Source organism: Haliaeetus albicilla, chromosome 16 (genome assembly GCF_947461875.1).
Source record: "Haliaeetus albicilla chromosome 16, bHalAlb1.1, whole genome shotgun sequence".
In the NCBI taxonomy this organism is placed as follows: domain Eukaryota; kingdom Metazoa; phylum Chordata; class Aves; order Accipitriformes; family Accipitridae; genus Haliaeetus; species Haliaeetus albicilla.
Genome location: NC_091498.1, coordinates 3,087,517 through 3,113,811, shown reverse-complemented (window position 1 = coordinate 3,113,811; position 26,295 = coordinate 3,087,517). Strand labels below are relative to the sequence as shown.

At 47.0% G+C, this 26,295-nt stretch overlaps 4 protein-coding genes across 5 annotated transcripts; 2 read left to right on the top strand and 2 right to left on the bottom strand.

Moving 5' to 3' along the window:
- Window positions 1-3,788: 3,788 nt before the first annotated feature.
- ZBTB8B (zinc finger and BTB domain containing 8B) lies at window positions 3,789-15,212 on the bottom strand. The gene is made up of 3 exons (XM_009914767.2): window positions 13,968-15,212; window positions 11,090-11,268; window positions 3,789-10,777 (listed from the first exon to the last, which is right to left on the bottom strand). Exons 1-3 carry the CDS (start codon window positions 14,911-14,913, stop codon window positions 10,460-10,462), a joined length of 1,443 nt encoding a protein of 480 aa, XP_009913069.2. The 5' UTR covers window positions 14,914-15,212; the 3' UTR covers window positions 3,789-10,459.
- Window positions 15,213-15,241: 29 nt separating this feature from the next.
- Window positions 15,242-21,345, top strand: BSDC1 (BSD domain containing 1). 2 transcript variants are annotated; one of them, XM_069802996.1, is made up of 11 exons: window positions 15,242-15,336; window positions 15,567-15,627; window positions 16,395-16,511; window positions 17,154-17,324; window positions 17,442-17,496; window positions 17,883-17,998; window positions 18,367-18,435; window positions 18,642-18,723; window positions 18,914-19,453; window positions 20,544-20,647; window positions 21,237-21,345. In XM_069802996.1, the coding sequence occupies exons 1-11, from the start codon at window positions 15,326-15,328 to the stop codon at window positions 21,267-21,269; spliced, it is 1,359 nt and encodes a 452-aa protein (XP_069659097.1). In that variant the 5' UTR covers window positions 15,242-15,325; the 3' UTR covers window positions 21,270-21,345. The 2 variants fall into 2 exon arrangements, with proteins under 2 accessions (XP_069659097.1, XP_069659096.1); XM_069802995.1 differs by having other exon boundaries at window positions 16,395-16,523.
- Window positions 21,346-23,696: 2,351 nt separating this feature from the next.
- TSSK3 (testis specific serine kinase 3) lies at window positions 23,697-24,896 on the bottom strand. The gene is made up of 2 exons (XM_069804545.1): window positions 24,752-24,896; window positions 23,697-24,358 (listed from the first exon to the last, which is right to left on the bottom strand). Exons 1-2 carry the CDS (start codon window positions 24,894-24,896, stop codon window positions 23,697-23,699), a joined length of 807 nt encoding a protein of 268 aa, XP_069660646.1.
- Window positions 24,897-25,054: 158 nt separating this feature from the next.
- On the top strand, window positions 25,055-25,927 carry FAM229A (family with sequence similarity 229 member A). Its single transcript, XM_069804544.1, has 3 exons — window positions 25,055-25,095; window positions 25,205-25,369; window positions 25,825-25,927. The coding sequence occupies exons 1-3, from the start codon at window positions 25,055-25,057 to the stop codon at window positions 25,925-25,927; spliced, it is 309 nt and encodes a 102-aa protein (XP_069660645.1).
- The last annotated feature ends 368 nt before the right edge of the window (window positions 25,928-26,295 follow it).

Here is a 26,295-nt window from a genome sequence, read left to right as displayed (position 1 = left end):
TCCCCACTATAGCAAAATGGGAAAGGCATCTAAAGACTCTTTCCTCTGATTGTAAGAAACATTCACCCAGTATATCATTTATTCATATTCAATTTATTTTCATTTATATTGCAACAATATTTTTCACCGGCTTAATTCCCCCTTTTTAACAAACATCCATAGCTTTGTAGATTCCATCTCCTTTCAAATGCAGGCCACACTTTTAAAATCTTTCATGAGACCCGTTCTGCTTGCGTAAGACTCCACTGTCTACCTGACCAGTTTAAATTAATCATTCTTGAACATGAAAGCAATTGGAATTTACACAGTATTTTGCATGTATCTTTTCAGTCCACTGGGCAATGGTGTTAATTATCAACTGAAACATTTCAATCTGATGTACCTACAACTGACCAGCCTTTTCCAGCCATGGCATATTGCCAGTCCGTAGTCATCCTCTGATCAGTGTCACGTGCAAATTTCATGTAATTTATCTTGCTTTTACATCAAAGTCTAAAGACTGTATTAGCAGAACCGGTTCCAAAGTCAGCCCAGAGGACCATTAGAGCATCTTTTTCCTCATCGTTCCCCTTTCAGGGTTAGACAACACAACCCTAGCACCCAGCTTCTCACAGCTCTTACCATTAATTAATAGTGCACACCTGCACACTGAATACTGTATGCAGCCCCGGGGTCACTCATTTCAAAGTGTGTATACAGGAACCTGTAATGCTTCAGGGAGGGAAAAGAGAAATGATCAAAGTCTGGCACAGCTTTGTACAAATGTCTGTAGAATGAGAGATCTCTGAGCTAGGAAAAAAAGTTAAGCAGGTGAGGTAAATGGAAATCTATAAAATCATGAGAGGATCAATAGGGACTGATTGTTCATTGCTTATTTCAGCCTAAGAGGAAGGTGATAGCAAATGAAGCTAGCAGGTGGCAGGGTCAGAGCAAACAAGAGGACGTGGTTCTTTGTATATCATGTAGTTCGGCACTGGAACTGCTTGCTATAGGCTGTTGTGGATGCAAAATGTTTGTGAGTGTTACAGGGCTGTACTAGACATGGTCATGAGAGAGACTCGAGAGCTACATGTAGAAATGTCCTGTGCCTTCAGAAGTCCCCAAGTCACAAACTGTAGGAGACTGGAAGAGTATTCAAGTAAAAATATTGCCTGTCGTGTTCTTCCATACAGCAACCAATTTTGACACAAAAGTCTTGAGTTGGGGAATTTAATTGAATTCAGTTTATTGCCAACTAACATAACCTTTCAATTACTGATTCCGGTATTGAGAAATAAAGACGACAGACAATTAAACAATTACTTAGTTTGTTTAATACAAACTAGAAAATTTATTTGCAGTATCAGTTTTTAATGCCGCTTGAATTCATTCCTCTACAGTTTGATTTTGCCTGTCAATTCAACTAAGTAGCACCTCTTTTTATATAACATTCTACATATTTTTTCAGATCCATGCCCAAATTACTTCGTCTGCTGAAAACTTCCTTTTGAAAAGAACTATTTGTAGGTATTTTCTCTGTTTGACTTAGCTGACTTTTCAGGTAATTGGTACTTTCAGCTGTATATCGGAGAGTGCTTTGCTTGGTAGTTTGTATCAATATTAATAGGACTTCAAGGGTTCTCCATCTGCTAGGAACAGGTAATAGAATTTAAAACGTAGAAAAAAATGCAGTGGTATCTAGAGTAGCTTAATTAGAATTTTTAAAGATGTTGCAAGTGCTTTACTCAGAGCACTTCAGAAACCGTGCCCTCGAGTCTGCGCAGTGCAGCTAGGAATGGCCATGGAACAGACTTTGGTTTTCTCATGCATAGGGACTGATTTCATCCTGTTTTGCACAGTAATACATCACAAACAGTCCACTGATTCCAGAAATGTATTTAGTTGTTTAATCTATTTTTTTGTTTTGTATTTCTAAATTTTAGAATTATGGTGTCTAGCCAAGACAGTTCCACTTGAAGTTGAGATATTGTTTGGAGAGCTTATCCAATGGGAGTAAACTTGGCAGCTATGTGGAGGAGGTGCTTCTCACAGCAACAGGAGGAGTGTTGCAAAGCAAGACTAATAGTCTGCTTTTCAGAGAACAATTTACAAATTACTTTAAAAAAAATGACATTGTTAGTGCTGATACAAAAATTATTAACATAAATTTTGCATTGTCTTATTTGGGTTTCGGTAACAAAATATAATTAACAGTAACACCGGTTAAAAGATCTTCCTTAAACAGTTTTCCTTAAAACAAATGTTTCTCAAAAATCACAGAGTTCAGTTATGGTATGTTTTCTGACTTTAAATATATAGCGATATTTCTGGCCAAAGAAAACTCAAGAGCGTATACTAGAACAACTGACGTACCATAGTTCGAAGACTGACATGCATTGATTCACAAGATTAATTTGTTAGAGTTGCAATGGATTTTTCCCAAATGTGTGAGTGAAGTAATATGCATTTACCAAGGGTTTTATTTTAAATTTTGAAAGTATAAGTAAAATAGCATATAACCTTGGGCTAAAGCAACACAATTTATTTCCTTTTTCTACCACTGAAGAAATAGCTGCATTGGTTTTTTCCACTGGATCAGAAACGTACCATGCTTGGGGAATTAATTAGAATTAATTAGTTGCTGGGGTTTTTTTTTTGCGCTGGATCTAAAAATGCATTTAATGAGAAAATGTGGACAGCAGGAATTTTAATCCATGCTCCTGCAAAAATTGTTGCTTTTAAAATAGTGTTATACCTCTTAAAGGAAAAGTAATTTTCTGAGAATATTTTGTTTGTTTAAAAGCTTTCAAGAAACTTTGTGTGACATAAAAATACATATTTTTTAGTAGTTCATAGATGAGTTGCTAATCGTTCCATGTCAGAAAACTTTTGAGTGTTACAGGACCTAATGCCTTGAGGAATACAAAGATATTGAGGAATATGCAAGATAAGACCGTATCCCGTCATAATGAAAGAGCTTTTTAAGTTACACAGACATGGTCTGGAGATAGGGGAATAAGCAAGACACTAGAAATGAATTAAGAATGAGATTACAATTTTCATCTAATACACTACCAACTTCTATTTGGCTTTAGTTCAGTTGCCTCGACATCATCTTTACTGTCATCAGCTTTCCGTGTGACAAAGCCAGTCTTCGCGAAGATCCCGAGCTGCATCCTTGTTGTCTTCTGCTACAAACACAAATGATTGTGCAGCCTCCAGGTCACCAGGAGATCACTTCATTTTTCAAAATGAAAAGGAAATCATAATACACTGTCCTAAAATGTTGAGTACAAGGAGGAATCTTCCATCTGCCAGTACGCCTAACAGAAACCAAGCAGGCCATCTTCTAAACAAAGTTTACAACTTAGGAAAAGTCTGAGGTTTGATGGCAGTGTTAACAGAGGCAGCAGCTGTACAAGCATCTTGGCATAACTTGTCAGTAGCTTCATCTGTACTAGGAACCTAGAATCCTAATCCTGTACCAATAGAATTAAATTAAATATCCTTATCTTCAACCCAGCTTCCCTTAACACCTAAAATTGTGAGCATATTTGCATATGGCTCATCTATGTTGATGACTTAGACCTTGATCTAAACAGTTAGTTCTTCCCAAATCAGTAGCAAGCTCTTTGACAACCTCTTATCTCCCTTGATTGCCCTGCATTCCCACTTTCCTTCTCCCACAGTGAGAGTCCCTTTCACCAGGGATGGTAACAACCCCGTGGCCCTCAGAGCCAGGGAGACAAGAGCGGGGACAAGTGCTTCGGTGCCCCACATCTGTCATGTAAAAAAATGGAAAAAATGTATACTTACTGTGAGATTAGTATTTATTTAATGTTTTCTGTTCTTTCACTATAAAAGAACCAGACTACATACAACAATATAAACATATGTAGTACATACACAATTTAACATACAATAAAGACAAATTCAGTAATGCACCACTGTAGAAAAAAATGTTACAAAAAGCACTTAAAGATTTGATCCCCACCCCTTAAAAAGGGTAAATTGCCTGTATGGTGGTGATGCACGTTAATTCTCAACTTTGGTTCAGTTTGGTTTTCTGTCTTCCAGCCTGACACATACACTCACAGACACCTCAGCATCAGGACAGGTACACTTGCAGATCTGGCAGCTTGCGGTAAAACATCAGTGCAATTTCTCTATTACTGATCTGCGGAAAACATCCAGTTACTAAATCTGGAAAGGGCTGCTGGGTTCACACTGCCACCCAGATTGTACTCTGAATTGTCTGTGAATGCTGCCAGGCTGTCTTTTCTAAAATACTATAAAGACCCACGATTCAGAACTTTACGCGACCTTTTTCCCACATAGAACTATTGATCCCAAATACCTGTGGAAGCAGAGCACTGGATATCAGTCCCTTCTTTCATTCCCTAGCACTCCTCTTTCTCATCAAAATAATCTGCTTAACATTGGATACTGTTTCTTCTTAGTTGTTGGTGTTGTTTTTTAAGTACCCTTATTTTGCTTGTACTGGAGCCCTTTTTAAAAAGTCATAATCTGCTATGTTTAAAAGTTCAGTAAACAACAAAAGAAGAGGTAAAACAGTAAAAAATGTAAAAGAAGATGGACATTCAGAGAAAGCCGGGGTAACTGGATTTCACAAACATCAGATTCAGATGGTACAAATGAAAATGCTATTGTACCAATTAGTATTTTAGGACAATTTACTTTTGATTGAACTACTCCACTGATCTGTCTGAAGATACTGTATTAACTGGCAACATTCACACATTGGTTTTCAAAAGTGAAAATCTTCCTCAACAAATATATAGCATCTTGTTTAATAATACAGTGCTATTACTGTACTGGCTTTCACTTGGACAGATCCTGGAATGGGCTTGGAGATTTATGAAGGTCCTTGAATCTACCCATAAATCCATCTGCATGATGGTATCTAAAATAAGCAGGTTCTAAAATCAGGGCATCTCCCCAAAGTGTTAACTCTTGTTTAGTTTAGTGAGTATTCTAGTTTTCACTTTCCTACAGGAGGAGAGAAGAATCCTCCAAGTCTCCTAACACTGAAGTATTCAAAACTTTAGTGATCTAGAAAAGGCTGTTATAGCTATCAATAGCCATTATTTACCAGCAAAAAAATGCCTGTCTTGTATTAGAAACACAAACAACTACAAGAAGAAACAATTTCAAAGCAAGCTTCCTATTTTTGTTTGAGTAATACACACTAGTTTGGGTCACAGCTCGCATACCTTAGTTACTAACAACCAAACAACAAGATAGAATTTGAAAAATCAGTAGCACAGCCATTGGCTCTAAAATTAAATTTGTGTTCACATAGTTCCCCTCCAACCCAGAAAGAAGCCAGCAGCTAAAAATTAAAATAAGCGTTGCCACTGAAGAACTTTAAGAATTTCTAAGACCTGATTTGGTTTCTAATTCTGCAAAACTGTTAGTGTGTGCTTAAATTTTACCCTTGTAACTAGTCTCGTGATCAGTGGGACCAATTGTGTGTCTAAGCCTTCATAGCACTGGAGACTTAGCTGGTTATGCTAAAAGCACGTAAGAAGTATGGAGTCATATATTTTGACAGTTAAAATATTTTGTATCTTGACTGGCAGTCCAAAGTTTAAAGTCTAGTACATTGTCTTTGGATATTTGGGGGTGGCATTTAAAGTTGCTGTATACAGCACGTTGGTTTGAGACTTTTTTTTTTTTTGGGTGGTGGGTAGTGTTTGGTTTGGTTTGATTTTTAATTTTTTTTCCTTTCTTTTTTAACTTACTAGTACTCAGACACCTGCCTATAACTATTTAATAAAAACCAAAATAGTCGCTATACTCACTGGTGGTGTTTTAGTAAAAGTGCTCCGCTGACCTACATGGCAGAGATGATGACATCTTAACTATAACTCCAGACCTAAAAGCAGCTCTGTGTGGGCATGCACACCACACGTACGTGTATAAATGGAGCCGCTGGCAAGGTTTTAACAACTTCACGACCTTTTTGTTCTCATACATGCTACTAACATTTCTAGACATGTAGAAAATCTGAATTTAAAACAATCCAACAAAAGGCAAATACCGGAGTGTCTTCAGTTATTTGGTTGACATGTTAACAGTCACCTTTAAGAGAAGAAATGCAATTTTTATGTGCACGTTAAAGGGCACTGTCAACTTAAGTTGGATCCAAAAATCTTTAATACTAATGAAAATGTTTTAATAATTTAAAAATAAAAAAAAAGAAGTTTTGAAATATGAATACTTCCCAGGCACTTCTGAAACAAAAATGTATAAACCTAAAGATCCCAATAAAATAAAAATGATCAGATTTCACTGTTTGACTGAAAACAGTGAAAAGAAAGAAGGGGTTATTACATTCTTCATTGATTCAGGATATTCTAAAACAACAGGTAAATAGAGGTTTTAAATATCATAGTCTGTAAAAGCAGGTTTTAAAAAGTCTGTTTGTGAAATACCAATGTAATTCAAAAATTATCTAGAAAGAATATTTGGGAGTCTGTTCCCCCCCATCTGCATGCATTTTATTGTAGGCATTTGACAGCATTTTCTTCTAGCTAGGATCAGTGACTGCTTTCCAGCTGCATGGATTTCTCTCACCCAGCACAAAAAAAAGAAAAGCTTTAAAAAGAGTTTCAAAAGTTAAGATGATTATAAAACTACAAAAACTGGTAAGGAAACAAAGTCAGTGTTAATAACATAAAAGATTTTCTAAAAAAAACCCCACCAGGTTGGCTGGGTTTTGACAGCATCCTTTTAGTCCTTTCCTACCAAGAATCTGATTCTTGCTTGCAAACTGTCTGCCACCAGAAATGGATATATTCATTTTTAATTCCCAGAAATTGAAATGTGAGCCTTAATCTAGACACTCTCAGGTTTACTTAGTCACCTTTTGAACGGTAAAAAATCAAAGCAACCCTCTCAGAGAGTTTTATTTTCTAGACAATCAAAAAGCTCCAGAATGCTCCAAGATCCACAAATATAGTTAAGTCACTTCTACAAATAAGGTTCGGTTTATAAGAATTTGTCATTTAAACTAGACTAAAGGACTTCAGTTATGAAACTGCCTTACAAAACATCAGTAAATTAAATGGCCACATTTGGAAGATTTACAAGGTCTTGCACCAAGAAATTAAATGCGCTACAAATACCAGTGCAGCATGTATTCCTTTAGTGAAATACAGTGCAATTATGTGCAAAAGTACGTTAAAACGTATACTCCTAAACAAAGTCAAATACATAGAGCTAAGACGTTAAGATATGTAGTCTGCGTGGCCTTTAAAAAACTTTGAGAAAGAGATATTAGAAATAACTTTCCTAAAAACATTATTTTTGATTCTTCATTAAGCACCATATGAATATTTTAAAACAGCTGCATCATTTTCTCAAAGCTTGTAGAGGCTGGATCTACAATGGAAGATTTCAGGAAAAACATCCAAAAACTAAATGGAAAGCACAGCAAACAGATTTACATGAACATCTGGTCACAAGAATGTGGATAAACTACATCCTCTTCTAAATACAAAGGCTGAAGGACTCCATTGAAAACAAAGCAGCACAATATGACAGATCAACAGGAAACATCGATTTTGGTGGTCACTTTCAATCTGGAATGTGAATGGTGTACCCCCCACCCGCACCCCTTACCCAGTGTTACACAAACCTTAATACAGCTCCATTCTCTATGCACAAGACACACAAGAACAATCTCTAAGACCAAAGAAAGCAGGTTGAAGTAAAATTGCTGAAGGTCTCTGCAGTCATTCCTGCAGCTTTTACTAACAGACTTTCGCAAGAGGTTAATTTTCCCTACTCTGAATTACTTTACAGTTTCAGAGTTAGCTAGCCCGCACCTCAGCACAGCTCAGCCGTGTGAGAAGCTAAATCTTCTGACGGTTTAATTGTGGTGCACTAGCCAGAACCATGCCCAGCTGATATTCCATGTCTAGTGGCTTCTACCAATATTTACAATGAGGTGGCATCTTCACGCTAGAATGGCCTGAAATTGGGATGCCTGGTCACTAAATACCATTTTGGATCCCTGTTTACATTCTTACCCCACTTTCATTAGCGAGTTCGTCTCCCAACAAACACAGATAATCTGTGACTCTTTTTCAGGTGTTCTCACACGCAGAAGTCCATCCTTTATCAGATAAGCAGATACCAAAAAACCACCCTCTGATGTTGGATGGACTCAACAAAAATAGAGTAGTAGTCCAAAAGACTAGCCCTGGTAGGCTGGAGGTGGCATTTTCAAATGTACCAGCATGATTTACAAGCCGACATTTTGCTCAGATTTTCAAAAGTGCTAAGGACCCAAAACCACAGCAGGATCTTCAAAGGAGCTCAGCTCCAAATCTGGCATCTACATGAGTTTTGATGGTCTTAATTTCAATGACGGAAATAGGGGCTATAGAGCCCTGAATTTTTTAAAGATCTTGTCCCAGTGAGATTTTTCTATGATGATATATATCACTATGATACAGTTAGCTATTACAAACTCAAATTTACAGATGACCTGGAATAGGGACTACTGAAAGCTTATGCAACTTAAGTTACAGAAAATAAATGTAGCACTCCCGTATCTTCTTGCGAAGGTGGCACTCATCAAGAATTTAGACCAGACTATTTCAGAACAAGTCTCTTTACCTTCTGCTCTTTTCAGGAATCATTAGTAAAGGGACTTGTTTAAAAAGAAGCTTGTTTCTTCTTTCCTCATCCTACCTGATCTGGCAATGAACTTTTAAATCCATTTGTGATATCAGATCACCTCTCAACGAGTAAATTGCAACACGACTATAGGACTACTGTTTCACTGTAGGATGAAGCAGATAGAGAAGCTAAATTGTTCTTTTTCAGTATGTAAAATAAAAACACAAGGTATGCAAAAAAACCTCCAAACAAACCCTGGTTAAATCAGGGGGCTCTTTGTTTTTTAGGTTCCATCTAATGTTTGCCAAATGTAAAGTCTTTACACTAAAAACCTTAAGAAGCACTGCCTTGTTAAATGGGAGGAACTGCTCATTTTTTGTCAGCCATGTCTGTCTACAAGCTTCTGATCTAGCACTTACTCCAGCTAGAAAGACTCATACAATTTGCCTTTTCATGAAACACTTACGAACAACATACTAAAGAAGCATTAACAGTCTTGTTTCACAGTATATTTCAGTTTTGTCTCTTCATTAGGAAACAGTAGGTTACCCATAGGCAAACAGGCTTTCTGTTGGTGGTGCATTTTCTTCTAAAGCTTCCCAGCTTGATTTTTGATAGCTTGTATCAACTTGCTACTGGAAAGGCAAAAAAAATCACCTCCTTTGAAAGCCAACCTTTATCCCAGCAAAGAAACATGAGGTCCACGCTTAAGTTTTTTTTTTTTAAAAAAAAACCACAACAAAACAGTACTTGGATAAGTTCACACAACAACACAAACCATGAGAAGGATCACCAAAGACTAGAAGAAAATATAGTAAAAGAAAAGGATTTGCATACAAAGAGGCTAGTAAAAATTTCTGAGATTTCCTACCCAATTGCTTCAAAAAGGGTATTCAGAGCTGGTTTATATGCATAGCTCAGATATTTATATTTAACTGCTCCTCGGCTACATCAGCTGTGAATCTGGCTATTTAATCTACCAGAATCAGAATTGCCAAGTAACCTGCCTGACAGCTTTTAACTTCTAGTGTAAAAAACTGAAGAAGATTGGGCAGTTCGCTTAGTCTAAACTGAGAGACCAGGACACTAGACACCATAATGTATGCTTAATATTTCTTAAGCCAAGACTACTAATGTCTAAATGACATTAAAGACACATCTGAAGATCTGTAGTCCAAGCTCTTCAGAGAGAAAGATGCAATAAAAACAATACAGAAAGAGAAGTTTGTTCTCTAAATACCTGCAATTAAGGACACGTGAAATATGTTTATTCTGTCTATGCTTTCATCAGGAGCATATTTTTGTTATCCTGGTTTGTCTGTCCTGGTTTCCAGGTCAAATCCAGTCTAAGCAAACACTTAAGGATTACAATTTAGATAATACTGTCCTAATACAGAAGGATCACAACCTAGTTTAGAAAAGTCCAAGATAATGGATGAAAACTACATTTCTTTTAATGTAATCTTCAGAGAGAAGATGGTGCCCCTTTCAGATCAGGGATTAAGGACCATGACAGCATTATTTGAAGAAACCTGTTATCAAAACGAAACAGAGATGTTCCACCTGCAAAATCAAAACTAGGAGGCAGAGACACCACTGGAAATTGCTCAAGTACAACCTCTGTGAACCCCAGACAGAAGATTCTTCACAGATTTCTGGTGCACAGCACTGAAAAGTATTAAAAATTCCAATTCTCCCCACTCTTCTATTAAAAAATGGAATATAAAAAAACAGCACAGTCTCACTAATTGGGCAAACACGCAGTTTCCAGTTGCAGACTGACCACTGCCAGGGAAACACTTTAAATGCTCCCACTCTCCTCTCACTGCTACATAAGTGTTTCTCGATCTGATAAGCTCCTGTGGATTTCCTGCTTGTCATCACCATCGGCATCATCATCGTCAGCTGGATCATTTTCCTCTCCAGACTCCACATATATGGGCCAATCGTTATCGGCATCACCCTTTTCTTGGCCTTCTGATGAAGGTTCCATTAGGCTGAGGTTAATGGGCATCGAGTCCTCATGGGTGGTGGTCACGCAGGTGCAGCTGTCGCACAAGCCAAAGCGTCGTAATCCTTGAGACAGGCTACTTGTGAATGTTCTCCTGCACCCTTTACAGATAATTGGCTTGTTTGATCGATGCACCTGAAGTTAAAAATAAAACACTATGGTAAAAAAGGCAATCTGCCTTCTCCCTTTAGCTCTTTCTAGGGTGCTGGTTTGCATATATTCCTAGAACAGAAAAACATCTACACTTAAGCTGAAGGGCAGACGATCCCATCACATTTCCAGCAACAAAGATTTGGGGCTACATAAGTGCTAACGAACCAAATATCCGTGGCTTAAACTTATTATTAGAAAAGTTCATCTCACATTGGCAACAATCATTTTGTCCAATGTATTTTGGGAATACGATCGGGAAAATATTTCCTGATAAATATAATCTCTCAAACTTACACTTAAAGCGTGACTCCGAAGGTGTTCCTGCCGAGTGAAACGTTTCCCACACGTCTCACAGGGGTAGGGTCTCTCACCTGTGTGAGAGCGAATGTGCCGTTTTAGTATTCCTTTCTGTTTAGCCGTGTAGGGACAAAACGGACATTTGTGAAGCTTGATTGGCACAACTAACACATCACCTTTTGGAAAAAAAACACAATGCATTAGATTAGGCAGTTCACCAACGTTAGCTGTGTTGGTTTCTTATCCTCCTTGCTGCACATCTGAGTCAGGATAATTGCACTTTCACCTCTCTTTGTATTTGGCTTACCTGGAACTTCTGTAGGTTGTGCAATTTCAGAAGACATCATGCAGCTGCAGACGATCAAGTCCCTTGAAAATCTGCCTGCCTATACTTACATAGCTGATACTTTAAGGGAGCTGGCTCACAACAGAAAAACAAATGAATTTTATTTTAAGAAGCCATTTAATTAAGTGCCAAAAATTTACTTTTAGTGCAGTGGGTTTTCTGTGCTCTCTCAGCCATAGAAAGCCTCCTACTTCCTTTTTTTTTAAGATACCATTAGCATTAAACAGCATTAGAAACTAAAATCTTTAACACAAATTACAGGTAGAAGTAGTGCAATGTTTCCCGTGTGCTTTTACAAAGTGCATAAATTTAGATGTGGGGAACTCATCTAAAAATATGAATGCTTGTTTTCTACTGCCATTCACTTTAGCCTTTCTATTGGTAATAACAAGATGAAGGACTCAAATATATTTGCTGATAGCATTTTACTTTTCCTAAAATCAAATGATATGTACACAAGTAATATCTAATTTATGAAGTCAGATGCAAAAAGAGGGAATTAAATTTGAAGATCACATTTTACATAAACATGGGTATTCCCAAGTTTGTCAGTATCAGCTCAGATACGAGCTTCCTTTCCATCATAAAGGTTGAGATGTTATACTACAAGATTAGTTTTCCCTGTTTGAGGTACTGATTCAGGAAAGTGTTTGCATATCAAGCTTTGAGCTCTTTAACAGTTACACCAAAGTAAGTGGGGCTGTAGAACATTCCTTGTACTAAGGTTTGTCCAACCCAGTCTCAAAAAAAAAAAAGGAGTGTCTAGTATTAACGTGTGGCTATCAAGTGAAATTCATCTCACCCAATTTTGGACCTTCACAAGGTATTGCTAATCCCTGCTGGATGTTTAGAGCTCTGGTTAAAAAAAGAAAAGCAGTTCTTAGACCTGCCTTTCTTCCAGGCTCTCCAGAGGTGCCTGTTTATCCTCCATCAGCTGTGACGGGGACCAGGGTGACTGGAACAGACGCGGACACTTGAAAGTAAGTGGCATTTATCTTAACTGTCAGCCTGAATGCACGAGAGAACCATTCTTTTATCAGGACTTTGTAGTTCTCGTTCCTAGTGTCTTGTGAAAATGCTAAGACAGCAGGACCACTAAAAACGGCGAAGAGATACCTCCATTCTACTAAATGCTTACGATGTTCAGTTTTAGCAAAGAAACATAACTGAATGCAAGGTTTGGTTTTTTTTCCCCACTCCTATTTAAAGCACATCTACCGTTAACATTTCTAAGACGTTGTCATAAGACCTGATGTTCTCTATCAAATCCTAGACGCATTTCCCTTTTAATGATTCATTAACAGTGTGAAGATTTTAAGAGAGAAAAAAAAGTAATCAAAGTTTGTGTGTTAGATGCTCTTGCCTTGCTACATGTCAAAAACCATAGGCATGATCTGGTGGTGACAGCACTCTGTTCTGCTAACTTTAGTCTTCTGGTGACTGTAAGACTGGATTTGTGATTTTATCAGATTCCTTATTTTAAAGCTGTGAGAGAATATATTGGTTTTATTGGCTTTAAGATCACACATGCACGCTTGAGCTGAAAATGACACAAATGTAAGCTTGCTACCTAGAGAAGAATATTCAGTGAAAGATTTCCTCTCTGTGGCCCACACCATAATTGCATTTGTCACATCCTGAACAGCGATGGCACTTGCAACGTTTGTCAGAGCCACCTCCCATCTTCGTAAGGCAGTTTGGACGAGGCAAGTTGTGCACCAGCATTGCCGTAAGCAGATAAAATGCCCAAATCCTTATTGTCCACTTCAGGAGAAATGCATATGGACACGACCTTTCTTCTTCTCCAGGTCCCTGACACCACTGCTAGGAGATACTCCTGTCAGCGTGAGACATCCCAACAGGCCTGGGCTTGGGAAAGCAGCAGAACCTCAGGTGACCAGCAGCTGAAAAGCGAGTCTGCCTCTAGAGGTAAAAGTTAAGTCTCGTCTTTATGCAATACCACAGAGTTTAAAGCTTTCAGTGCTCTTAAAGAATTTCTAGGTATCACTCAGTATTGAATAAAACTGATTTCTGCCCTTTTGAAGTTCAAAGTAACACCAAACAGACTATCATCCAGCAACTGATGCGCTGGCAGGAGCTGCGGTGGAATAAGTTACTTCTGCTCTGCCAGGTTCTACAGCAGATCCCTCTTGTGGCAGCTCAACTTAATCTTTCTGATTGCTCTTTCTAACACTAACATTATGAGAGGAAGATTATTTTTAAAAATTCACCTGCCACTCAACAAGGTCCCAAATGAGATTGTTTATTAAAGCAGTGTCACCAACACCAAGCTCCAGCATCTGTTTCAAAGAGACCGTAAAAGCTGTCAGAAATACTTACCTCCCAAACGCTGCACTGAATAAAAGAGTACAGCTTTCTTTTGAACTCCAGAACAATAGTTTATTTTGCTATGGCATAATATTCAGCAATATATATTCCTGGACAAGAATGAGAGTGACAAAGGAAGTTGTGCCACTAAGTGGTTTCCTCCTCGATTATACAGACTACACCCCCCCGGAGTCCTCTCACCTGTGTCCTCACCATACCAGTCGCTGTGAATGTCCATCATGGAACTCATGGCTACCCCTGCATCCTCTGGCCTACCCTCAAAGCCCCGGACAAAGTGATGAACCACATCATCCTTTCTCTGAGCTGAGCTGTTGCGCAACAGGGCCTCTAGGAATTGTTTCATATGATAGTTATTGCAGGCCAGGTCCATCGCCTGCCCGCCGTGTAGCCCCTCTTCCATCTGCTCGAGGGACAACGGAGTCGGGTACTGTGGCAGCCGTTCACCCACTTCTACCTCCACTTCATCCGAGTCAAACTCCACTTTGGGTTCCACCCCCTTGGGCAGCGAAGAATTAACGTCGTCCGGGGAGTCGCTGCTGAGGGGGTCTCTGACGACGAGCTCCAGGGGATGGCAGCTGCTGCATTCACCACAGGGAGGATCTCTCTGGCAATCCGAAATCCTTTCCTTTTCCTGCAGGGAAGAGACAGGGGCAGAGCACTGGCTCTTTGAGCTGTATGAGGTGCCCTCTCTTGCAGAACTCACGCTCCCGCTATCAGCCTGATAGAAAGCAGCTTCTCTCTCTATTTTCCTGCAAATATCTAACGATGACCTTATATACGTTTTGCAGAAGTTGACCACATCGGTCATCTGCAAATAGCTAGCCGCAGACATCACCTCAATAACATTTTCCCCACAGAGATCTAGCTTCCCGGAATAAAGGAAATCTAGGATGATGGAGAAGGCCTCCGAGGTGACAATGTCCAGCGAGGCGGTGCTGTGGCGTCCGCTGTCTTGGATGTAGTGAATCAGCAGGGCTCGGAAATAACCGCTGTTGGCGAACAAAATGTTTTTGTGCGCTTTGAAGATCCTCCCTTCCACGATAATGCTGCAGTCGCAGAAGAAGTCCCTCTTGCGCTGCTCGTTGAGCTCTCCCAAAAGCTTCGTGTAGTACGACTGCATCTCCATCGCTCCCGCTGACAGAATCGACCGCAAGGCACCGTCAAGCAGGAGGGACTCCCGGGGACCACCGCGCCGCCAGCCTCTCCCCGGGGGCCGCGGGTAACTTCTGGAGAACCGGAGGGGACGGCAGGGAACCGGAGGGAACCGGAGGGAACGGGAGCGGCCCCGCCGCCACCTCCCCACCGCCGCGCGGACCCCCGTGGCTCTTTCCCCGCCACCCGGCAGGCACCGTCGCTGCCGCCGAGGATTCTTTCCTTTAGCCCCGGTAAACCGGGCGGTAACCCGGGGGAACCGAGCCGCCCTCCCGGGAGGAGGAGGAGGAGGAGACGGAAGTGACGTCGGCGGGGAGTCACGGCCCACGGCGGCGGGGCCTGCGGGGTGAGGGGTCGGTAAATATTGGTGACGTCAGGCCGCCAAGATGGCGGAGGGGTGAGTTCGGTATCGCCAGGCCGGGGCTGGGGGGGGGAACGGGCCGGGTTCAGGCCCCGGGTGGCGGCGGTGGGAGAGAGGGGCAGGCCTCGGGGGCCGGCGCGGAGGGGCCCGCCTCGGGGGTCTGCGCGGAGGGTCCCGGGCGCCGGGTCGGGCCGGGGAGCGGGGTGGACGCGGGGCAGGGCCGTGGCGGGGCCGTGGGTTGCCTGACGTGCGTGTCCCCCTGGCAGGGAGGACGCGGGGTGGTGGCGGAGCTGGCTGCAGCAGAGCTACCAAGCCGTCAAGGAGAAGGTAGGAGCCACCGGGCCGGGTCTGCGGGGCGGCCGGCCCCGGGACTCGCCGCCCAGGGGCCGGCGGCGGGCTGAGGGAGCCCCGCACCGCGCTCCCCGTGGGCTGCGGCGCCGGCCGGGCCGTAGTCTCAACAGCGGCTTTGTCAGCAACGGCTCCGATGCCTTCTGAGCCCGGCCTTAGCCGCTGCCTGACGCCCCGCGAGGGTGTGCGGCTGTAGCGCAGCCCGTCGCCCCGGGAAGGGGACCGATGGGTACGCATAGAGGGAGTTCGCAGTCCGTCAGCCCGGGGACGGGACCGATGGGTACGCGTCGAGGGAGTTCGGATGTATTTGTTATAACTCTGGGAGCCGGGGACCTGACCGCCGCGCTGGGATCTTATGGGTCAGGGGAGCAGCGTTGGGCTCTGTTGATGTGAAAATCGCCACCTGAGTAGGGAGGGCATGTGCTTGCAGCATCCCTTTCTGATGTGTAATTTCCTGCCAGCGACAGCACTGCTTATGTTAATTATATGTAAAACAGAACAAGTTTTTTCCTAACCTGTCTTTTTCCCTTCTTGGCTTAAAAAAAACCCCACTGTAACGTGTTTTGGGCATAGCGGTTGCCCATTGTTATTCTGGTTATCACTGTCTTACCCACTGCACGAGTTGGGGTAAGGGTTCAGCTGGCTCTTGCGCTTTAATCTTCGTAATGTGCCAGGTGTTCCCAGAGTGACTGTGGCTTTGTTGGGGAGCAAAAGGGTTGCACAATCTATATGTCGTCTTCTTACAGTCCACAGAAGCTTTGGAATTCATGAAACGGGACCTGGCTGAGTTCACTCAAGTAGTGCAGCATGACACAGCCTGCACTATCGCTGCTACGGCCAGTGTGGTCAAGGACAAGCTGGCAGTGAGTATAGGAGTAAGAGAGCTGGGATTCTTGTTGCAGAAAGCAAAGTGGAGGGTGGATAGGATGTACCTGCACCCGAGGACACGATCCTCTGAACAAACCCCAACGTGTAACCATGAGCTTCAGGTTTCAGGCATTCTCCCCCGTGCAGGTTTGGTGCTGAGCACTGTGTGGGATTTCCTTGCTGTAGTGGTGAGGAACATCTGGAAATGAGTGGAGAAAGGTTCCCTGTGCTTTCCCTCTCCCTATGTGCTGTGTAGGTGGGATGCTGGCAGTGTCACTGTAGTATGGCATCAGATTTCCGCGCAAGTTGTCAGCCTTAGCCCTGCACAACTGCCGCTGTGACAGTCCAACCCCCAAACCAGCCAGTCCCAGAACATGGCTGTGGCCTTCCCTACAAAGCGTAGGCTCAGTTCCCCACAAACCTATTACAAGGCCTGCCTGCCCCACTGGCACCTGAGGCTAGTGCCTGCCACCACACCCTTCTCCTAGCCCAGCCGTGGCCACACAGTTGCCTCATTAGCACTTTTTTGTATGAAGAGACATTCTGCTTCCTTAAAACGAACCTATCCAGAAAAGACTGAGACTTGCCCTCCTGCTGCAGGCACTGTTACTTACACTGTGCTGCTTTTTCTTTTCAAGAGGACAGAAAGTTCCTCAGGTGCAACTGAAAGGGTGAGGAAAGGGCTCTCTGACTTCCTGGGTGTCATCTCGGACACATTTGCTCCCTCGCCAGATAAGACCATTGACTGCGATGTCATAACATTGATGGCAACACCCACAGGTACCACAGAGCCCTATGACAGCGCCAAGGTGAGTGCCCCATTCCTGGAGCTTCTCTCTGGGATGCGGAGTCCCGAACCCTGTCCTCTCGGGGCTTTGCTGCTGCCCCACCGCTGATGGCTCTGCCCTGTGCATCTTCTCCTCCAGGCTCGCCTCTACAGCCTCCAGTCAGACCCAGCCACCTACTGCAACGAACCTGATGGTACGGCGCTGCTGCCGAGCCAAGCTGGCCCTTGTGTGGGGTCTGCGGGCCATCCTGAATTGCCCAGAGCCTTTCGCCAGTGGGCCTGCTGGCTTGACTGTGGATGGGGTCACGGTTTATGGAGAGCAGATCTGTCTGTTGCATTGGGGACTAGCTTAGACTGGGAGTTTGCTGGGCCAGTTTAAACCACTGCTGCTGGTGCTGTGTGGCCTTGTGCTGGTGGAGGACCCACAATATCGGGTGGGCTCAGAGACCCATGTCTGCCTCCTTTGCCCCTGGCTCACCCCAGCTGGTCTGGTCTGTAGCATCTTTCCAATGAAACTTCCCAAAACTGTTCCTGCCTTGTTTGTGCCAAGGACTGTTATCTCTGTGCTTGTCCTGTACAGGGCCTGCTGAACTCCTTGAGGCCTGGCTCTCTCAGTTTAACCTAGAGGACAAGAAAGGGGAGATTGCAGAGCTGCTGGCAACCAGCCCTTCCATCCGGGCTCTCTACACCAAAATGGTAAGGCCCTGCCTGGCTCCTGTAGTGGGCAGCTTCTGTCTTGGCGTATGGTGCAGGGAAGCCCTGAGCTGCTTGGGCCCTGGAGCTGGTGGTAGAAAGGACTGCTGTTGCATGGTAAACTGGCACAGGGATATTAGGCAGCATATTGTATTCTTCCCTGCTTGTTTGTCATGGGCCTGGAATAGAAGTTCCTCTGTAGCTATCCAATGCACGTCGGAGCGTCTGAGGCTTGGTCCCAAGTCTGTGCACCTGAAAATGCAGGTGTCTTTTGCAGGTTACAAGGGTAGCTGCAAGGCTCGGGAGGAGCAAGGCAGCAACTGCAGCCCTCCTTCTGAAGTGACTCATAGTGTTTCCCATGTTGCTCCCAGGTCCCTGTGGCTGTTTCCCATTCTGAATTCTGGCAGCGCTACTTCTATAAAGTGCATCGCCTAGAGCAGGTAGGTCAGGAGGTGGATGTCTCCCCCAGTGGGTGGGTGCTCCAGCCAAGGAGCTCTCTAGTGCAGCCCGGAGAGGCAGAAGATACTTCTGCTGGAGAAACAGGGATCTGGGCTGCCTTGTCTGTGTCCTTGTCACTGACGCTGAAATGCCTGGGGCAAGAAAGGACTGGGGACCTGAGTCGCTGTTGATGTTGAATTCCCTGCAGGACGAAGCCCGGAGGGAGGCTCTGAAGCAGCGAGCAGAGCAGAGCATTCACCAAGAGGAGCCAGGCTGGGAAGAGGATGAAGGTGGGTCAGATGGTTGGGGATCTGTGGGAGGGCTCGTGCAGACCTCAGCAGGTCTCAGTTAGAAAGGGTGGTGGCTCCTCCCCGCTCCCAGAAATTCAGCTCCCAGCCCAGCTACAGCCAACCCTGCTGCACTGTCAGCTGCTGCTGCGCTTGCTGAAACATCTCTTGCTTCTCTTCTGCCTTCCTACAGAGGAGTTCTTGGGGATGTCACCCCTGCCTTGTGCAAACGTGAAATTTCCAGAAGCAGCAGAGAAAGAATCTGCCCCTGCAGCCCTGGAGGGAAGCCACCCCACTGCTCACAAGGGACCCTCAGAGGAAAGCTGGGCCGTCCTCCCTCCAGAGCTGGCCCCAGCAGAGGGGAGCCCCTCTGAGAGCAGTGAGAGCATCTCCCTTGTGACTCAGATTGCAAACCCTGCCTCTGTGCCTGCTGCGCAGCTACAGATTGGAGCACAACCAGCTGGGACCGGAGACCTCTCCCAGAGGCTGCTGGAGGCCACCTCGGAAGAGCAGAGCTCCCTGCCAAAGCCCCCAGAACCTGGTCATCCTTCTGCACCTACGCGGGAGTCAGCAGCATCCTCAGAGCAACTGTCTGTTACGGAGCTCAAAGAGGTGGAGAGCAAAGCCCAGGGAAGGACAGAGACTGTGAAAGAGGAAGGACCAACAGATCTACGAGTCTTTGAGCTGAACTCGGATAGTGGGAAATCCACTCCCTCCAACAATGGCAAGAAAGGTGCGTATGTGGGGCCAGCACAGGGCCTGGAAACCTGCTGGTGGTGGCAACTTTTGGGGAAAGGGCCTGATTTTGTGATGGTGGAGGAGGGAAAAAGGGGTTTTGCCAAAATCACCCAGGAAGGTTAGATCCAAAGACTGTCTAATGGCCAAAATTAAAGTGGAAGCAAATCCTTATGCTTTTGGGTGGGGTGAAGTGGGTCACATCAGATGGTGACAATCTGCTCTCAGCAGGCGGCTGGGCTGGTGCCATAGCTGGCTCTAGCCTGAGCCCTCTCCTGAGCCCTGTTCCTGTGCTGCTTCAGGAGAATGGAGGGTGAGACTCTTCCAGGACCCTGACTAAGGACACATTGCAGCTCTGGCTGACACTATTTACAAATCTTTCATTGCAGGGGATACTGCCTTCAGCAGAGCCTGCTGCAGGTCTCCCAGAATAATGGTTATGGTGGTTGTAGGATTATAAAGCTGCTCTAGGCTACCCAAGGTCCAGCAAGGTGGCCAAGTATCATGAACTGGGTCTGTGAGCAGAATGAAGTTGGACAAGAAATCAAAAGTCTGCTGGCTGAACAGAGTAGGCCTTTGGTCCCTGGCCTGCTGGAAGCCGGGGCAAGGCTGTGGTCTGTGTAGGCAGCATGGTGTTTCCTTCCCCCTGCATGTCGCCCCTAGGAGTGTCCCTGCTGCTCCTCTGCCTCAGGTGGTTGTTCTTTCCGTTGGGGACTATGACAGTCCCCATATCTAAGTCACTCCTGTCATTCCTTATCTGTTGTGTTTTCTGCATGACTGAAACGTGACACGTCCTAATTCTATCAGGCCAGAGGAAAACATGTTTCAGCATTCACCTGTCCCACTTGTTTTGAACCAGTCCTTGCTGCAAGGGAAGTGCAGTTCAGTCCATCCCATCTCTGTTAGCGAGCTGACAGGCTGCTGTTGGGAACGGGGGAGGCTTTCTCTCCTCAGGCAGACTGCAGTAGGTCCGAGCCTCATGAATGCCAGGGCTTTGTGGGCCTGCTTGGGCAGCTGTGTGCTTCGGCCAGAGTGTCTGGAGAGCATGTGCAGCTCTGACAGCTCAGTCGTGACGTTTGTGGTTACAGGCTCCAGCACTGATATCAGTGAGGACTGGGAAAAAGACTTTGATTTGGACATGACTGAAGAGGAGGTGCAGCTGGCACTCTCGAAGGTGGAAGTGTCTGGGGAGGTGAGTCGGGGGGAGGTGCTCACTCAAATAAGCAAGAAGGTTGCTCCCAGAAACCATCAGCAACTCCTTGGGGTGATGCTGCGTGAGTTCTGCCGTTGCCGAGTGCTTCCCCTGGGAGGTGAAGAGAGCCTGCAGTACCTCGGAGCGAGAGGGCGAATCCCTCTGCTTCAGCTCCGCTTCTAGTCCCTGTGCTGGAGCCAAGGCTGTGCAGCACATTGCAGCGAGACATGGCTGCTGCTGGCCTGGAAGGGCAGCACTGCAGCAGGCAGCTGCCTGCCTAGAGTAGCTCGCAGGAGGCTTCTCAAAGGCGTTACTTGCTCTTTGAGGACACAGGCTTAGCTTGGGATCTCACCGCGGGAGTCATGGGTGTTAGCTGGAGCAGAGAGTAGCTGTCTGGACATGCTTAAAGAGGGATGAGTGTGCAAGTTCGCCAAGGTGAACAGAGCAAGCAAATCCCTGTTGTGAGGGTGTGGGAGCGTGAGGATATGTCAGGCTTTGTGCTGACTCGGGTGCCCTGGGCAGGAGGATCTGTTGACAGATGGCTCTTGAGTTACAGAAACAAACTGAGGGTTGTTACTCTCATTTGCAGCTGGAAGATGAAGAGTGGGAAGACTGGGAATAAAGCAACTGCTTCCAGTGTGTGTATCACAGGCTCATTTCCACCATCGAATGTGAATTAAATCACGGACTGGCTGTTCCTTTGTGTGTAACTGTGCTGGGGATTGCAGCAGTTCCAGGCTGGAGGAGTTTCGTTCCTGCTAAATCCTGTGGGCAACTCAAGTGACCCCTTCAGACCTGGAGGAGGAGGAGGAAGCAAGAGTTCACTCATACACTTAGCTGCTAGGGAGCCCATCTTCTCAGTAGGTCCTAGAGACTGGCCAAGCCAAAACCGACTGCTCCGAAAGTGTCGGGTAGAGGCAGATGTGATGCAGGCGAGGGGTCCCCGGGGCGAGCTGGGCACTCGGACACCTGGCAGGATTGCTTGATGCTGCCAGACTGCCAGCTGGCTGATTGATTGCTTGTGTGTGCTTGTGTAATCTACAGTACAGCAGTTCAAAGGCTCTTGGATGCAAGCTGTGCCTGCTCGCTCGCTGCTCTGTCCTGTGGGCCATGCCATCCCTGGAGAAAGCCCCCATGCAGGGAGTGGCTGGTGGCTGGAGATGCTGCAGTAGAAACCCTTTCTGCTGTGCCACTCATTGCTGCAAAGAAAGGCAGTTGACTTGTGGCTTTGACCCAAAGCTGGGCCCTGCTGGAAGGAGCCAAACTCCCTGCCAAACCCTGAGCTTCTGCCTGGCTTTTTGTCTTGGAAGCTTTTTCTAATGGAAACTCCCGTTTCCTGCTGCAAGAGCAGTAGCTCCTCTAAGAGCCAGGGCCTGCTGCTGCTCCCTTTGCAGCTGCACTGCCTTCCTCTGCTGGGTTTTGTGTACTTCTAGTTAAATTCTCCAAGCAAAGTACGTGTGTCTTGCTCTTACTTGAGCCCTTCAGGGCAGGCAGTGATTTGGGTCACCATGAGAGCAGAACCCCTCCGTTGCGGTGCCCAGTTCAGCCCTCGCAAAGCCCCAGTCTGGCCCACTGACCACTTTAACCTCTGCCTTGGCACTGAGGCTCGTCCCTTCCCTCTCCCAGCCTGGGGGGAGGCAGAAGCACCCAAGTACGGGGTGGTACCTTCTGGCTGAGGCTGCATCTGTCCACTCATCTGACTCCCCTCATGTCCCACCTGTGCCAGGCTCCATGGCCACCAGGGTCACAAGCCTCGCTGTGCTCACTTGGGTTCCTTTGCTTAAGCCCCCTGTGACTGCTTGCAATGCTTCCTTTGGACCTGTGGCCTCTCTTTTTGGGGCAGTTCCCTTTTAATGTCACGAGATGCTCCTCAGTGGATGTTGTTAATATACAGTTACCCTAAAGGGACAGACCCCTCACTGCTGTCTCTGGCCTTTCATGTGGTGGTTTTATACGTGCTACCTTTGTCCTTCTGCCCCTTCCAGGGCTGGTTCATTGGAGCTGTGGGTTTCTTTCTGGTTTTGGATAGCATTAACCTAGGTGCACTTGGAGGAGTTGGGGTTTTGGTGGTTGGGGGTTGTTTTTTTTTTTTTTTTTCCTCCCCCTTTGGGGAGATTCTCGAATGCAGCTGCCCACACAGGTGCATTGGTGGCAGCAGTGACTTCAGGCACTTACATGAGAGCATGTCTGTCCTGCAAAACACACAAGGGCTGGGGACTGAGCTACAACTCTCCCCCTGCTTGGTGTACGGTGGGCCTGGCAGAGCCTCTGAAATGTGCTGCAGCCTCACCCTGTCCTGGGCTCAAATTTAGCTATAGCAGGAAAACCTGTTGTGGGTAGATGACACCAGTGGGGGTTTCAGGACAGGGGGCTTGGGGCTGTGTTCCTTCGGGGTTTGATGGTATGAGTTGCAGCTGGATCCCTGGGCCTGCAGCAGAGCTCGGAGGGTGCAGTGCTCTCATCTGTGTCACTTTTTTTTTTTCTCTTTAGTCAAATTAACCGTTTGGTTGTCTGTGCAATATTCTCTGTTCTGAACTATTCTGCATCTCCCTGAGCCTTTTCTAGCTGGGGTGAAAACCAGGAACAATTCTAACAGCTGGTAGTTTTGTAAAGATGACTTTCTCCAAACCTTTTACAGACTTGCAGTTAACAGCAATTAAAGGAATTCTACAGAGTCTTTGCCTGTGTCGGGTGTTCTCATTTCCTTTGTGGGAAGGGGATGACTGCCACAAGAGGGTCTGCATGTCAGCTGCTTTAACTTTACCTTTCCTCCCACCCGCCTCAGGGAAGGTTTGCTTAACTCGGGAAGGTGGATTCACACCGCCCCAGGCTGCTTAGAGGACGTGTCTGCCCTGTTCCCTGCTGTTGAGGGCCGAGGGCTTTGAGTGAGCCGATAAAAATGCCTTAGCATGAACCAGACCTTGCCTCTGTCAGCCGGAGGCCTGGCACACCACCCATGAGGCTAGATAGATGGGAAACACTGACCTCCAAATTTATCGTCATTTTAGAAACAATCTGTTCCATTTGGGGAGAGCAGGGCGAGTCCTTCTCAGGCGTTAGTCAGCCATGGGTGTCTGCTGACCCCCTCGATGGAGGGTCTCAGCATCATATCTGGTTCTAGGAGCATTTTCAGGAGGTTCTGGCACTCCTTGGAGATCTCTAGGTGCCTGGGCACGGGGACGCCTTTCTGCTGCTGGTGCAGCATGTTGGGGATGTCGGTGTCATCGAAGGGCAGGCGGGCGCAGAGCAGGACATAGAGGATGACACCCATGCTCCAGACATCGCCTTTGCAGCTGTCGTGGGGCTCACCCTGCAGCACCTCGGGGGCCGCGTAGGCTGTGCTGCCGCAGAAGGTCCAGCTCAGCTCCCTGCCGTCCCTGGGGAGCAGCTTGGCGAAGCCAAAATCCGTCAGCTTCAAGGTGTGGCCCTGCAGCAGGGCGTTCTCGCACTTGAGGTCGCGATGGGCCACCCCGCTGTTGTGGCAGTACTGGATGGCCTCTACCAGCTGGCAGAAGAGAGTCCTCGCACGGGGCTCGGGCAAGGGACCCTCGCGGAGCACGTAGTCAAAGATGTCCCCGTCCTCCGCCAGCTCCATCACGAGGCAGATCTTCCCCTCTGCGGATTCCAGCATCTCATGCACGCGGATGATGTTCTTGTGGTTCAAACGCGTGATGATCTGGAGCTCCCGGGGCAGGAATCTGTGAATAAACTCTGCCGAGAGAGGAGGCAGGTTTGCTCACGGGGAAGTCCCTGAGGTGCTGGCTCCAGGCACCCCTCTGGGACTCGGCAGAGGGAGGGAAGGTTGTTGAGGAGTGTCTGGCCCCATTCCCCGAGGGATGCTTTGTCGAGGGGGACGGTGCTGGGCTCCACCAGCGCTTTGCTGTCCTTGTGATTGGAGGGGCAGCTGCATAAACAGGTCCTGTTCCTCAGGCCATGGCCCTAAGCTCTTCTGCTGGACTCCCCAGCACTGCCCCCCCCACACCCCGTCCCGGCCCCATCTGCTCTCAGGTGGCAAGTGTGGGAAACTAGTTTTCTGTTGGGAATTAAAAGCCTCCGAGTAGGGACAGTGCCTCAGCCTGGAGCCCTTTCGGGGTCACCTCTTACCTTCTGGGCCTTCGTTCTTATCAATTATTTTAATTGCCACTTTCTTCTGGTGCTTTTGGGAGAAAGCCTCCTTCACTTTGGAGTACATCCCCTCCCCAATGGTCCTGCCGAGCTGATAGCCATTGGCAAGCAAAAACCCCTCCATGTCCTTGCATGGGCTGGGACCCTTCGCTCCCTCAGTTCATCCCTCAGCGACTCAACAGCATCTCAGCACCTGCAGCACCCCGGGGGGGCACAGAGGAACCTTTTAAAACCTGGAGTTGCTATTGTGATGCAGCCGGCGCCGTGTCAGTTGGGTGGCGGATGTGCAGCGAGGTTGGGGGACAGGCTGGAACGCCTTCTCCGTGAGCGGGGGCTCTTGGGGTGGGCACTGCGGAGGTTACGGGGCTGGCTGGGGTCCCCCCACGTTCCCCCTGTGCTTTCGTCGTTGCCAGGGGTCTCGTGTTCTCCCAGCTCATCCACCCACTCCTCTCCGGTCAGACAAGTCCAGGGCCCAGACATGAACTCCCAGCAGACACCGCAGGCTCGGAGGTTCCCCATCGAGGCAGGCGACTGTCCCAGCTCAGCTGTGCCTCCCGAAACGCAGGAGCCGGTAGGCTCTGAGCGGTCTGTGGGAAGGTAAGCGGGGCCAGGAGACCCTATGGGGTGCAGGGTCTGGCCCTGGCGCAGCCACGCCATGTCCCGATCGCACAGGTCCCTGCTCTGGCAAACATGGCTTGTTTTGCTCCCAAAAGCATCGTCTGATGGCTCGAACCCCTCCTTGTCCTGCGACAGGGCAGGCTGGCTGCTTGCTTGCCTGCCTGCTGCTGCCGGAGGGCTTTATCGGGGCAGGCAGCATCCTGTGAGGTGATGTGCCGTGCCACATTGGAAAACACCATGCCATGCCATATTGGACAACACCATGCCAGGCTGTGCCAGGTTGTGCTATGCCATGTCATGCTGGCCCATGTCAGGCTGTGCCGTGTCGTGCCGTGCCATGCCATGCCATGCCGTGTCATGCCATGCCGTGTCGTGTCGTGCCCTGCCGTGTCGTGCCTTGACGCTGGGCTCACGCTGCTGCTCTCTCCCCGCAGGCAGCTGCGGCGATGCCCCGGCAGCCACTGCCTGACGCTGCCCAACGTCCCCATTGACGTCTTCATCGCCATGGGAGGGAGCGGCAGGCCTCGCACCACCTAATAATGCCCCCCGCGCCAGCGCCGCGCCGGCCGTAGCAGGCCTCAGAGCTGCGGAACTGCCAAGAACAGAGATTGGTGACGGACTTTATAATAAAAAGACATCTTGGAGCATTTCTGTGTTCGAAACCCGCGCGCGCGGTGCGTCGGCCGTGGAGGGTCATGGGGTGAGAGGGGATGCGAGGGGACGGGGTGTGAAGGGATGGGACGGATGGGGCACAAGGGGATGGGGTGTGAGGGATGGGATACGGGGAGACGGGACACGAGGGACAGGACACGCGTGGGACAGGACACGCGAGGGACAGGACACGCGTGGGACAGGACGCCAGGACCGGGCCAGGTCCTCCCCGCCTCCCCCCGCCCGCTGGGGGC

Excerpts from the sequence above, each read along its gene's own strand:
- TSSK3 (XM_069804545.1), bottom strand. The coding sequence starts at position 24,896 with ATGGAGGGGTTTTTGCTTGCCAATGGCTATCAGCTCGGCAGGACCATT. Across the intron at positions 24,359-24,751 it reads TAAGAACGAAGGCCCAGAAG|AGTTTATTCACAGATTCCTG; the intron begins GTAAGAGGTGAC and ends CTCTCTCGGCAG.
- FAM229A (XM_069804544.1), top strand. The coding sequence starts at position 25,055 with ATGTGCAGCGAGGTTGGGGGACAGGCTGGAACGCCTTCTCC. Across the intron at positions 25,096-25,204 it reads CAGGCTGGAACGCCTTCTCC|CTCATCCACCCACTCCTCTC; the intron begins GTGAGCGGGGGC and ends GTGTTCTCCCAG. Across the intron at positions 25,370-25,824 it reads TCTGAGCGGTCTGTGGGAAG|GCAGCTGCGGCGATGCCCCG; the intron begins GTAAGCGGGGCC and ends CTCTCCCCGCAG.
- ZBTB8B (XM_009914767.2), bottom strand. The coding sequence starts at position 14,913 with ATGGAGATGCAGTCGTACTACACGAAGCTTTTGGGAGAGCTCAACGAG. Across the intron at positions 11,269-13,967 it reads CTGGTATGGTGAGGACACAG|GTGATGTGTTAGTTGTGCCA; the intron begins GTGAGAGGACTC and ends TTTTTCCAAAAG. Across the intron at positions 10,778-11,089 it reads TTCGGAGTCACGCTTTAAGT|GTGCATCGATCAAACAAGCC; the intron begins GTAAGTTTGAGA and ends TTTTAACTTCAG.
- BSDC1 (XM_069802995.1), top strand. Across the intron at positions 15,628-16,394 it reads ACCAAGCCGTCAAGGAGAAG|TCCACAGAAGCTTTGGAATT; the intron begins GTAGGAGCCACC and ends GTCTTCTTACAG. Across the intron at positions 18,436-18,641 it reads AAGTGCATCGCCTAGAGCAG|GACGAAGCCCGGAGGGAGGC; the intron begins GTAGGTCAGGAG and ends AATTCCCTGCAG.